This window comes from Primulina huaijiensis, unplaced genomic scaffold, assembly GCF_012295235.1.
Source record: "Primulina huaijiensis isolate GDHJ02 unplaced genomic scaffold, ASM1229523v2 scaffold42537, whole genome shotgun sequence".
In the NCBI taxonomy this organism is placed as follows: domain Eukaryota; kingdom Viridiplantae; phylum Streptophyta; class Magnoliopsida; order Lamiales; family Gesneriaceae; genus Primulina; species Primulina huaijiensis.
The window spans coordinates 1-13,028 of record NW_027360215.1 but is presented as its reverse complement, the minus strand read 5'-3'; the positions used below and the strand labels follow the sequence as shown (position 1 = coordinate 13,028).

Genomic DNA, 13,028 nt, shown 5'->3' with positions numbered 1-13,028 from the left:
AAAGAATTGGGTTAATGTATTTATAAAATTCATATGTACTTGTGAAAAAAAAAAGTTTTAGTGTATGAAATTACATTTTGAACTTCGAAAAATATTTGACTGTGATTTTGTATCTCGAGATGTAAGCGATTCGATTGAAGCTCTATAATTCATATAAATCTATATCCTTGTTCGAAGTAAAATAGGACCCGCTGGCTAAAAGGCCCGAATCTGTGCGAGCGTTCCACGGATGATAAATCTACGCGATTAAATTAATTACAGCTGGAGCACCACCGTCATCGTAGAAATGCATATAATTGACTCATATGGATGATGAGTCAATTGCCAAGCACACGCAAAAGCAGAAAGTTGGCTCTTTTCTCTCTTGCAATCGGTAAACTATAGCCCCCAGGTTTTCAGCTATTTAACTGTCAGCGATAAAGATTTAGGACGTCAAAATACATAATCTTTTTTGGGAGTAACGTCTTTTTGGTTCCATCTGCATGGCGGTGAGGCTCTACATATCTTGTAAGCTTACACGAGGATGCGGCTTCACTTCCTCTTTATTTCCCTGCCACCCGGAGAATATTTCAACCACCATCCCTTTACTCTTGTCTCTGTATATGTATCAATCCTTCTTTGTCAAATGTCAATTCGAGCTGTTGAAAGTTTAGCATACTTCTCAGGAGCTTTGTTCAGAGGATTTTGAACCGAATTGAGTAAGCGCCGTGGCTTGTTCTTGGCCGCAGTCGTTGCTTTTGCAGTCTGGTAGTTATTTTTTTCTTTTTCCGAAAGCTTTCTTGGTCCGATGTTGATATGGGTTTGCGAGTTCTTACGTGGTTTTACTGGGAAATATTTTTGTATTTGAAATTGATATTGAACTCTACCTCTCAGGGTTAGAGCTGTCCTTTTTTTTTTGCCCAATGTTGTTGTACTTCGAGGGTGAGTATATGCTACGAAGATTTATTTTCCATTTTTCGATTTTATTCGGATATTACACCAATTTTGACCGCGTAGGTGAATATGAAACGAGTTATTGATGCTGGAGACTCCTCTTTGTCCTCATTTCCCCCACACAATTCTGTGGATCCCTTTTTCTTTGCTATCTCTTTCTCTGTCTGCCCTGTAGTTGTAGTTGTGATTGGTGAATATGCAATTTTTCCTTCGCATCAATGTTCTGCGGGTAGAAAAAATCCTCTACTGATATAAATATGTAATCTACGGTTTGTACTGAAAAATTGTGCGATTGAGAATTGTCCCGAGTATTATGGTATTGGAGAATTTATCTGGAATGATTACTTCTCAATCTGTTCTAATCAAAATGCAGGGCAGTTGCTTTCTGTCTGACTTGAACTGTAACAAAGCCCATTTTGGAAAACTGCCAATATGCCTGGGAACAAGTATAACGACAACTTACAAGTTCCCAACACTAGAGTTGGGAGGCTCTTGAGAGAAAGAGAACTGAGAAGAAACAACAGATTTCCGTCTGTAACTGATAGCAATGGAGGGATTGAGATCTCTGATCATTATAGCTCAGGATCTCCCTATGTTGAACCATATCAGGAAGTAGCTGTGCGACTACTCAATGAAGGGCGGGAAAGGCCTGACGTGAGGTCTATCAAACAGAGATTGTTAGTCGTTGCTAATAGACTTCCTGTATCAGCAGTAAGGAGAGGTGAAGATTCCTGGTCATTGGAGATAAGTGCCGGCGGTCTAGTAAGCGCTCTTCTAGGTGTGCGCTTATTTTCTTATTCCCGCCACTTTTTTATTTCACAGTATGTTCATCAGTAAGTAGTTTGTATTTGGTTTGATTTATGCAATTACTTGATGTAGGTGTAAAGGAATTTGAGGCTCGATGGATTGGTTGGGCTGGTGTTAATGTGCCGGATGAGGTTGGGAAGAAGGCTCTTACTAAAGCCCTAGCTGAGAAGGTGAAATACTTACGTGATTTTGGTCTAGCTTGCAAAACTTTTCCGACTTGCTAAATATTTGAACTTTTTGGTTCTGAAGGTATACATTTAAGTGTCTAACAGTAAGCATGCAAGATCTTGCTATTAACTTATTCTATTCTAATTACTGCAGAAGTGTATCCCTGTTTTCCTGGATGAAGAGATTGTTCACCAGTATTACAATGGCTATTGCAACAACATATTATGGCCTTTGTTTCACTATCTTGGACTTCCACAAGAAGACCGTCTTGCAACAACCAGGAGTTTTCAGTCGCAGTTTGATGCCTACAAGAAGGCAAATCAAATGTTCGCTGATGTCGTTAACCAACACTATGAAGAGGGGGATGTTGTTTGGTGCCATGATTACCATCTCATGTTCCTCCCCAAATGCCTGAAAGAATATAATAGCAGGATGAAAGTTGGGTGGTTTCTACATACCCCTTTTCCATCTTCTGAAATCCACCGGACTTTGCCATCTCGATCAGAGCTACTTCATGCAGTGCTAGCTGCTGATTTGGTTGGGTAATATGTTTGTTTCTCTTTACAAATCATAATACTTATTTGTTTATGCAAATTCCTTACTGTTAACTACTGCAATATTTCAATGACGTAATAATTAGTTTTAAGTGTGTATTAGTTATAACGAAATATTCCATTGTATCTTTTATTTTTTATTTGTCGGGTTTCTATGCTCGTGGATGTATATAATGGCACGTTCAATGGCGCATGTTGTTTTCTTGATACCCCGACAGTTTCCTCCGGATTTACTTCTGTATGTTATTTCTGTCAGACTTCTGTGTAAGCACATTTATTTTACCTATTTCCACAAGTCCGAAATTAAGCTTTCTTATAAAGTAAGATGTGGCTCCCATATATTTGTTCCAGGATTTCTTTGTTTGCATTTTGTGATTTTACTTATGCCGTTTTATTATTGGAATTCTTTGCATAATTTACTAACTTAGTTTTGGGGGGGGCTTTGTTTCCAGTTTCCACACATATGATTATGCCAGACATTTCGGTAGTGCTTGTACTCGTATTCTTGGACTTGAAGGTACTCCTGAAGGTGTAGAGGATCAAGGAAGAGTAACTCGTGTGGCTGCGGTATCTCCACATGATTTTATCTAGAATGCTCCGTATATGTTTAACATGCTTTTTTATTGCCCCATACGTTACTCTTTCATAACTTGGGTCATCTGTTTATCTTTTGATGCAGTTCCCCATAGGCATTGATTCAGAAAGGTTTATCCGTGCTCTTGAAGTTCCTGAAGTCCAAGAACACATCAAAGAATTGAAAGAAAGATTTTCTGGAAGAAAAGTTTGTTCCTTATCTCCCTTACTCCAGACTGAACATGTTAGGTGTTTGGAAGTGTATTCTCGCCTACCCCGAGTTGACTATCACATTTGATCTGATTGTACTTTGATCACTTCCCTTTCTATATTAGTGAATTTAAGAATAGGTGATTAGCTAACCAATCTGATACAAATTTTTCAAAGAATTTATGCTAGCCCTTTGTGATTTGTTTAATTTTTTGCACAAGTTTATCGGTTTTTGCTGATTAGTTTTAAACTATTTATAATCTTACAGGTAATGCTTGGTGTGGATCGCCTTGACATGATAAAAGGAATCCCTCAAAAGATTCTAGCATTTGAAAAATTTCTGGAAGAGAATTCATACTGGCGGGATAAGGTGGTTTTGCTCCAAATTGCAGTGCCAACAAGAACTGATGTTCCCGAATGTATGGCCTAATGTGGTTTCACCTGCTTCCTTCTAAAATTTAATTTAATTTTAGCTTATGCAAAGGTCATATGGATTTTCTCTCTGCATGACGACATTTCATTTTGTTCCCCTCTTTTGTTTTACCTAGATCAAAAGCTTACAAGCCAGGTTCATGAAATTGTCGGGCGGATCAATGGCAGATTTGGAACTTTGGCAGCTGTTCCAATTCATCATCTGGTTAGCTTTCTTCCGTCATTCACCCGACAATTACAGTGTTTACACTGCCCACACATGCATTTATAAGCACATAGATATTTAACCACAATGGATTTCTCCTTTCTGCTGAATTTTCATATTTGCCATGTTTTCTCTCTTTTTTAACTCTTCACAGTGTGTCCAGCATCTAATATCTATGATGAATTATTATTCAGGAATCTCGTGTTTCATTTCATGGCTACAAATTTCCTCATCTACCAGCATTTAATTTTTCTGACAGTCTAGTTCTAAATAACATGATTCTAGAATCTATTAAATTGTTAAATGGAAAAAAACATATCTGAACTTGAATATGGCACACATTAGAAGGATCTAAAATCATGCTACATGCCATGCTAAGATATCAACTTCTAAGGTTCTTCTTTTTATTATGGCATGCTGGTAATCTGTCCAGACACATGCATACATGATGCTGTTAATGTTTTAAATGTTTTTATAGTTTTTAAAATATCCGATGCAATATCTTTTTTCCCATTATGCAGGACCGTTCTCTCGACTTCTATGCTTTGTGTGCACTATATGCTGTCACTGGTAATAATTGATGTGGCTTGATTATCAATTCCTAGTTTCTCCTTTTATTTTAAGATATCAAATGTCATGCCACCACATATTCTTGACCACCTTGATATTAAACTATGCAACTGATAGCTTTAATTTGCAACCACCTTGATGTTAAACCATGCAACAAATATGCAGTTAATTTTGATATGTTGTGTGTATTTCTTTAACCATTTGAAAGTGGTAGACTGCAAATTTTGACGCCATGATACATTTAAAATAACCTCTCTTCTTTAAAACTTGGTGTATATGGAAAAAGAGTTGGATCTTCAATACAGTGATACTTCTGGTACAGTATTTCTGCATAAGTTCAAACTGTAAGCAAGAGGAACTTAGATGAGATTGAATACCACCTCAAATTTATACTGCACAGCACACTCCTATTCCTTGCAGTAGCAACATTGTCTAACTACTGAAATGTGGGGTTGATTGTTGCTGATTTGATGCTATCTTCTGATAATTTCGGTGGTTGACAGACGTGGCACTTGTTACTTCTTTGCGGGATGGAATGAATCTTGTCAGTTATGAGTTTGTGGCTTGCCAAAATTCCAGAAAAGGGGTTCTCATCCTCAGTGAAGTAATTCTCAAACTCCACACTTCTTTTTTTTTTTTTTTTTCTAGTGGAGCCACCTTTCTTAGTTCATTTATTATCGGGAATTTGTTATCGGACCATGAATTTTTTTCTTTTCGACGTTTTATTTATTTATTTATGTAGTTTGATTATTCTTTGCTTTTGCCACTGTGATAAATCCTTTTGGGTATTATTGTAGTTTGCTGGAGCAGCACAATCGCTGGGTGCTGGTGCAATTCTCGTAAACCCATGGAACATTACAGAAGTTGCACAAGCTATAGGCCAAGCTTTGAACATGCACACCGATGAAAGAGAGAAACGCCACAGGCATAACTTTGAGCATGTGACAACTCATACTGCTCAACAATGGGCTGAATTCTTTGTGAGGTGTGTAAGTTATCTAGCTGTTTTGAATATACATCATCTGAATTGATAGTGTACTATATATAGTAACTCGAGGACTGCCTGGGTTTTCTGTCTTTCAACATCCTCTGTCCAGAATAATATTATAATTTCTAGGATTGTGCATCTCATTTTCAGTGACCATAGAGCAACATCTTTCTCATTTGAAATAGTTTGAAGATTTTCAAGTGGAACTGTAGTTAAAGTGAAAACTTTTCTATTCTTCTTCCAGTCTTACAGACGTCTCTCTTTATCCTGCAAAATGTCCAACCATTAGCAGTTCGCAGGATGTTGCATGGTATTGATCAATATGTCAGCCTCTCTAATAATTTACATCGGAACCCTGCTGATTTTTTTCACAACTTACGCTGGGTAAGACTGATTAAAGAAACTAGTGTTATCATCATTCATTTTGTCACCACATACGCCCCTGTTGGTCTCAAAATGATTTAACCAAGAGGTCGACACTCAGGCTATTTGGTCATCATATACGCCCCTGTTAGTCTCAAAATGATTTATTCAAGAGGTTGATACCCAGGCTTAAATTTTGGTACATTCCAAATATATTGTCAAATCTTTTGATTTTGCATGAGTGTTTTTTCTTCTTCTTTTTTTTTGGGGGGTTATACATTCCAAATATATTGTCAAATCTTTTGCTTTCGCAGAGTGTTTCTTCTTCTTCTTTTTTTGGGAGAAATATGTGGATTTATTTCAATTCTTCTACGTACGGTGATACAATTGTGAAGTGGGCACAAATTTACATAAGAAATCAATGTAACTCTATTTATGTTCTCCCTTGAATGAGCACATGAAAATATCAGGTAATGTTCAACCACGATGACGCCGTGCCATAGCCTCTAATCAGGTGATAGAAGACGTATGAGATCCAACTACATGTCCAAGTTATCTTACTATTTCAAATCATTCATGTCACTTGGAATTGTCTATTTGGGTGAAAATACTTTATACTGGAAAATGTAAATCTGAGAAATTGCTCTATATGAAAGTAGCAATTTTATGTGTTGGCATTGGATTTGATGGGTTTGTGTTATACAGTTGCAGCTCCTTTTCGTTTCATACCATAGTGTGACAACCAATGTTCGTGTTTGAATTTAACCAAGTTGATTTGTTCACTGCTTGATTTGAGTTCTTAAAGAGACGATTTGCTTTAAGGTCTTTTTTTATGCTGCTGTAGAATTAACAGGCCAACACGTCCAAAAGTAGAAATCTTATAGCTACCGATCAGTGATCACCCAAAGCCTAACCATTATGTCATTGACGCTTGCAGTGAACTGAATGATACCGTTATTGAAGCTCAGCAAAGAATAAGAAAAGTTCCACCTCAACTTGTCGTCAGTGATGCTATCAAGCGTTACCTGCAATCTAAAAATCGGTTACTTATACTGGTATGCTCCTTGTATTTGTTGACTTTTGATATTCACATTAATCTTTAGGTGTATCCTAATTTTTAATATCTGAAAATACCAACGGTACATGGTTTTTGTTAATGAAAGGGGCTAAAAATCTGTTATGTGGTGCTTGTTTATTATTTACTATTATCCATAGGGCTTCAACGCTGCACTAACTGAACCAATCGACACTCCTGGAAGGAGAGGGGATCAAATCAAAGAAATGGAGCTTAAGTTGCATCCTGAGTTGAAAGGACCTCTGTCAAGACTTTGCAGCGATCCAAATACAACAATAGTGGTCCTCAGTGGAAGTGACAGAAGTGTCCTTGACGATGTAAATATATCTATCTTGCCTTGTTTGTTACTCTATATACCTTCTGAAATAAATCTTTTGCAGAACTTTGGGGAGTACAACATGTGGTTGGCAGCTGAGAATGGGATGTTTCTACGATCGACAAAAGGGGAATGGATGACAACGATGCCTGAACACTTAAATATGGATTGGGTGGACAGTGTTAAGGTAATTGTAACTTTACTAATATCATCATAGTATTCTGCATCCAATTATTGCATGATTTGGTGCTTCTGACGACCATTTCAGCATGTTTTTGAGTATTTCACTGAAAGAACCCCGAGATCGCACTTTGAACGCCGTGAAACTTCACTTGTATGGAATTACAAGTATTCTGGTAAGAAGCTTAGTGTGATGTATGCTAAGAAGATATTCTCACGCCTTACCTTTTCTAACTGCTCTTACTCCAGTTTACTCACTCCGCTGCAATTTTAGATGTTGAATTTGGAAGACTGCAAGCTAGAGACATGCTACAGCATCTCTGGACTGGTCCGATTTCTAATTCATCTGTCGATGTTGTCCAAGGAAGCCGCTCCGTTGAGGTGCGAGCAGTGGGTGTCACAAAGGTAGCCGTATTACTCGATTATTTTAAATGTTTGACCGATTACAAGATTAAAAGATGTGCTTCTTTAGGTTCTGGTTTTACGCATTAATATTCGGTCTTTTCCTCCCTTCTGTGGACAGGGAGCTGCTATTGACAGAATACTGGGAGAGATTGTTCACAGTAAAGCCATATGTACACCCATTGATTATGTCTTGTGCATTGGGCACTTCTTGGGAAAGGTATATATATTGTTATTTTTTAAAATTGAAAATTTGAAAAGAATCCTCTGGAAACTCTAAATTTCATTTCTTCGACTTTTTCATATTTGATCCATCTATAAACAATGTAATTTGTGACATGGTGATTCTGTTTCAATGAAACTTAGAAATCTATCAGTAAACTCATACTTTGGGCGTAGTTTCCTAGGATCTTTACTAGACGAGTTGCCGAGTAATAGCACCAACTTTAACCTGTCGAAAAGCAATTGACATTATAAAATCAAAACACCTGGTAATGGTTAGTAATTAGCATAAAAATCTCACAGGCGGACGTTCTACACATGTAGAGCACATCTGTCCCAGTAATTCTTTATCTGCTTACAAATGGAAATACAGGGGCAGATTTGAAATATCGATGATGGGGGAGACTTGGGGTAATTAAGCAACGGCCAACCCAATCTAGCTGAGAGATGTCGATTGAGAGCAACTTGAAGGTTCATTTTGGGTATGGCTGCCAATCCTAGGGTCCAACTCTAGCTGGGAACAAAACCTACATTTAAAAAAAGACTACTAATGATGCCGTACCTCCTGGCTTTTATAACGGGCAAATAAATGCCAATATTTATCTATGTGATCTGCATAACTTGTTGCAAAGAGAATAACAATTACTAAGCTCCTGCAATGTTTATTCAAATTCCCTCTGACCTCGTTTTTCTTTGCTTCAGGATGAGGATGTTTACACATTTTTCGAACCAGAGCTTCCCCCCGATGTCATGAATCTACAAAGAACAAAACTAACAGATACAATGAAGCCCGCTGTCGAGAAAAGGCCAAGTCCAAAGCTTCCAGCCAGCAGAAGCAGCTCCAAATCTCAGAGCAGCATTCAGCTGAATGGTCCAAATTCAGAAAAGAAATCAAATGGGAGCTCCTCCAGGAGCAGCCGGCTGGCATCACCAGAAAATACTTCTTGGAACGTGCTTGATCTGAAGAAGGAAAACTACTTCTCTTGTGCTGTTGGCCGACCTCGTACAAATGCTCGATATCTTCTCAACACCCCAGACGATGTGGTTGCATTCTTGAAAGCGATGGCGGAGCCTTCCTTCTTGAACTTTTCTTCATCTTTACATTGAGTTCGTGATGCTAAAGAGTGATGATGTTCTGGTGTCCAATGTGGTGGTGTGAGCCTGTAAAATGTTAAGTTTTGTTTTAAATTTAGTAGTACTGCTACTTTTTCCAGTTACCTACATCTCTAATTTGTATTTCATTCTCTACATCGTATTAGTTTGAGGGTAATATTTCATTCTCTACATCGTATTAGTTTGAGGGTAATATTATGGTAATACCCACTAATTCATTGCTACAAAGTGCAGTAAAATAAATGACGGTGGTTGGCCGACCCCAGTCAACTGAGGTAGCTTTGAGGATTCCCTTGCGCGATTTTGATTTGTCCCCTTGACTCTAGAGTAACAGCTAGGTTTAGGGACGAATTGCAACGTCACGAATAAATTCATTTTAAAGTTCACAACTTGCTACACCTCGGAAGAAATGCAAGAGTAAAAACCAGACTAGCCGCGTCTCCACGCAACTGATTTATTTGTATCTAACGAAAAAAAAGGGACCTGAAAACTACCTCTAACTAAAAAATTGGTGAACTAATCAAACACGTACGCCTAACCACCAATGCCACATCAACGGATACAACATGCAGAATTATCCCAAAGGTTCATATAGTTATCTTACTCCACCTGAGTTTTCCGGTTGGGTTCAAAAACGCACTTGATCAATGACTCCTTGATCGATAGTAACTCAGGGAACTCTTTCTTCAGCTTAGAGGCATCCATTTCATTATTACTTCTGGGAGCAACGATGACCTTTGCTTGCTCTTCAAGCGTAAAGTTCGCCCACTTGAAATCCGGATCAATATATTTCTTATACATTTCCAAGATTTCGTTGTGGCTGACAACTCCAGGGTTTGTGAAGTTCCATATGCCTTTAAGATTTCTCTTCGCCATCTCAATTGAAATCGGAAGAAGCTCATCCAAGATCGTCATACTGTTGGGAATGTTGACCACCTTGTTATACCGAGAAATCTTGGTGATGAAATTTCGCGGGTTGCTCAGGTCAGAAGATATCGGCATTCGAACTCTGAGCGTGCATACATTGTCATATTCTTTCAAAAGCTCTTCCACCTGATTCACAATGCATAAAGGAAATATTGAAAACCACGTTGAGGCATAAACCAAAAAAAAAAATCATGCTTAACATTATTTTGATTGATGAAAGAAGAAAATTACCATGGCCTTGGTCTTTGAGTAGAAAGAACCGGTGAAATTGGGTGTGTCTTCCTCCTTAAATCCGATTCCAGACCCTTCAGGGTGTGAATCGTTGTACTCAAAAATACACCCAGTGGCGAAGTTCATCATCAGGAGTCCATGCTCTCTGCATACATCTGCCAAGTTCAGTGTGCCAGCAACATTGGTTCGAATTGTTTCAGTCTTGTGAGATTCACACCAATCAACATTGGGTCTACCTGTTACCCCTGCGGCGTTAAAAACATGCGTTGGCTTAACAGCTAGGATGTCTGCCAAAAGCTGCGAGCGATCCTCCAGTCGCCCCTTCCCATATTCATATGGGATCCCCTGTTTCTCGCACAATTTTCCCAGCAAACCACCAATCCACCCAGTTCTACCAAATATCAAAAACTTTGAGGCCGGGTTTTGAGGTGGACTGGTTTTGGAGACCGGAACCAACATCTTTGTCTGATTAGAATTTCCAGAAAACTCAGACTTACCAGATTCGTACTTCTCAGCTTCATCAAAATGTCTTTCAATTCCACCAGGCATCATCAGCATTCTAGGATGAGGAAGTAGTGCACCGGATACATCGCCCCACCAATCAGGATTGCTAGCATACCACTCTATGGTCTTTTTCAACCCCTCTTCCCATGTGGTCCTTTCAAACCAACCCAAATTCTTTAGCTTCTGGTCATCAAGGAAGTACCTCTGATCATTGAATGGCCTATTCTCTACAAACTGAATGCTCTTGTCCGGATCCATGTTAAACAAATTGCAGATGTCTTTGGCCACATCAATGACTCCCCTCTCCTTCTTTGTTCCGATGTTGTAGACATGACCAACCTCTCCCTTGTGAAGAATGACTTCAAATGCCTCCGCAACATCCTCACAGTAAAGGTAACTTCGTACATTAGAGCCATCACCGTGAATTGGGAGAGTTTTAGCTTTCATGGCTAGAAGAATAAACTTGGGGATCAACTTTTCAGGAAACTGATTTGGACCATAAACATTGTTACCTCGTGTAGTGATCACAGGCAACCCATAAGACCTGCCGTAAGCCATGACAAGCATTTCAGCCCCAGCTTTTGTGGCTGAGTATGGATTTGTCGGCAGGAGCTGTGAGGCCTCATGATTTCCAACAACAGCATCCTCGTCAGTCTCACCATAGACCTCATCCGTGCTAACATGGATAAACCTTCTTATCTGGCCAGTAACTTTGCAGGCTTCCAGAAGCACGTGGGTGCCATAGATATTGTTTTTGGTGAACTCAAAACTGTTTCCGAAAGAATTATCAACATGGGTCTGGGCCGCAAAGTGCATTATAGTGTCAATGTTCTCAGCAACGAGAAGGTAGTTGACAAGGTCGGCACTGCCAATGTCACCCTTGACAAACTTGAAGTTGGGAGAAGCTTTGGAGGGGAAAAGGTTTTTTAGATTGGAACAGTAATCAAGTTTGTCAAGGACAACAATCTTGTAATCAGGGTAGTTCCGGATGAGCCTGTTTGCAACATGAGACGCAATGAATCCTGCAGCCCCAGTTAAAAGGATATTCTTTGGGGTAAATGTTGACATCGCAGCTTAATATCTGCAAGGAAAAACAAATAAGGAAATAATCTATATATTACAATCAATGTCCTATAACCAGAAAAGCACGAATTTAAACTGAAAGACAGGAAGCTCAGACAAACAAACAGTAAGTTACGGAAAGATTTCTATCTTCTAATTTTCTTTCCCCCCTTTTCGGATGAATATTACTGAGTAAATCAAGAAATTCATCTAACTAGGGCCTACACATACTATTTTTAATATCAGTCGATCGAACCATTATTAAAAAGAGAAAACACCTTTATCCCTTCCAACTTATTTTATCCGATTCTTGTCTCACGTAGAACGTAACTGGAGGCCCAAACAAATATCCCAATCCAGATTCATATCATCGAACATGAAAGCTTCGTCATTAAACAAACATGTCGGTAATAAAATATCAAACCGTTGCTCAAGCAATTAACATCCTAACTTAAAAGCTAGCTAAACCAACACGATCGCACTCAAAGCTTTAATAGAGATCGTCAAATGTCCCAATTCCAATTAAACACGCACAACAGCAATTCTTTCTATCAATAATAATCAGTAAATATCCAGCTTCAACAGCACCGACGATAAGAAACACCACATCACACGCACACAAAGCAACTATAAACACATAGAACTTATATAAGAGCATATGCGATGTTCCGAGAAAATGACAGCAAATCAACAACAAATACACCGTAATTTTGATCAGATCTACAGAATTCAGGTAAACAGAACTGGATCTTTAAATGAACTCACGAATTTTCAATTATCCAGATCAGTATTCACCGACAAAAGCAAGATACCGGAGAAGATCTCAACTTCCAACTCTAGAAAGAGCAAAATCTCAGAGAAAGTAATTAAAATGATGGAAGGAAAACAGAACGAAGAAGAAATGTTTGAGGTGCCGCCTTATATATAGCACGCGGCGCGTACGAATTCATTTCCGAGATAATATTTCATGTAATATCAATGATTACACGATTTATTCNTTTGATATGCTGCACACCTATCGTACACACCTATGTGTGTATATATGATATTTGATATGCTGCACACCTACCGTACACACCTATGTGTGTGTGAGATTTGATATGCTGCACACCTGTACAAGTCTATTTGTGTGTTTGATATGCTGCACACCTATCGTACACACCTATGTGTGTATATATGATATTTGATATGCT

General features: G+C 38.6%; 1 protein-coding gene and 1 pseudogene across 1 annotated transcript; one reads left to right on the top strand and one right to left on the bottom strand.

Annotated features, from left to right (window-relative positions):
* The first annotated feature begins 976 nt into the window (after positions 1 to 976).
* LOC140969692 (alpha,alpha-trehalose-phosphate synthase [UDP-forming] 1-like) lies at positions 977 to 9,748 on the top strand (annotated as a pseudogene).
* On the bottom strand, positions 9,451 to 12,784 carry LOC140969693 (trifunctional UDP-glucose 4,6-dehydratase/UDP-4-keto-6-deoxy-D-glucose 3,5-epimerase/UDP-4-keto-L-rhamnose-reductase RHM1-like). Its single transcript, XM_073431119.1, has 3 exons — positions 12,601 to 12,784; positions 10,270 to 11,854; positions 9,451 to 10,164 (listed from the first exon to the last, which is right to left on the bottom strand). The coding sequence occupies exons 2-3, from the start codon at positions 11,839 to 11,841 to the stop codon at positions 9,712 to 9,714; spliced, it is 2,025 nt and encodes a 674-aa protein (XP_073287220.1). The 5' UTR covers positions 11,842 to 11,854; positions 12,601 to 12,784; the 3' UTR covers positions 9,451 to 9,711.
* Between the last annotated feature and the right edge of the window lie 244 nt (positions 12,785 to 13,028).

Bases quoted from the DNA above. Each gene is read 5' to 3' on its own strand.
- LOC140969693 (XM_073431119.1), bottom strand. From the start codon at position 11,841: ATGTCAACATTTACCCCAAAGAATATCCTTTTAACTGGGGCTGCAGGA. The intron at 10,165-10,269 runs GTAATTTTCTTC...ATTGTGAATCAG, and splicing joins ACTCAAAGACCAAGGCCATG to GTGGAAGAGCTTTTGAAAGA.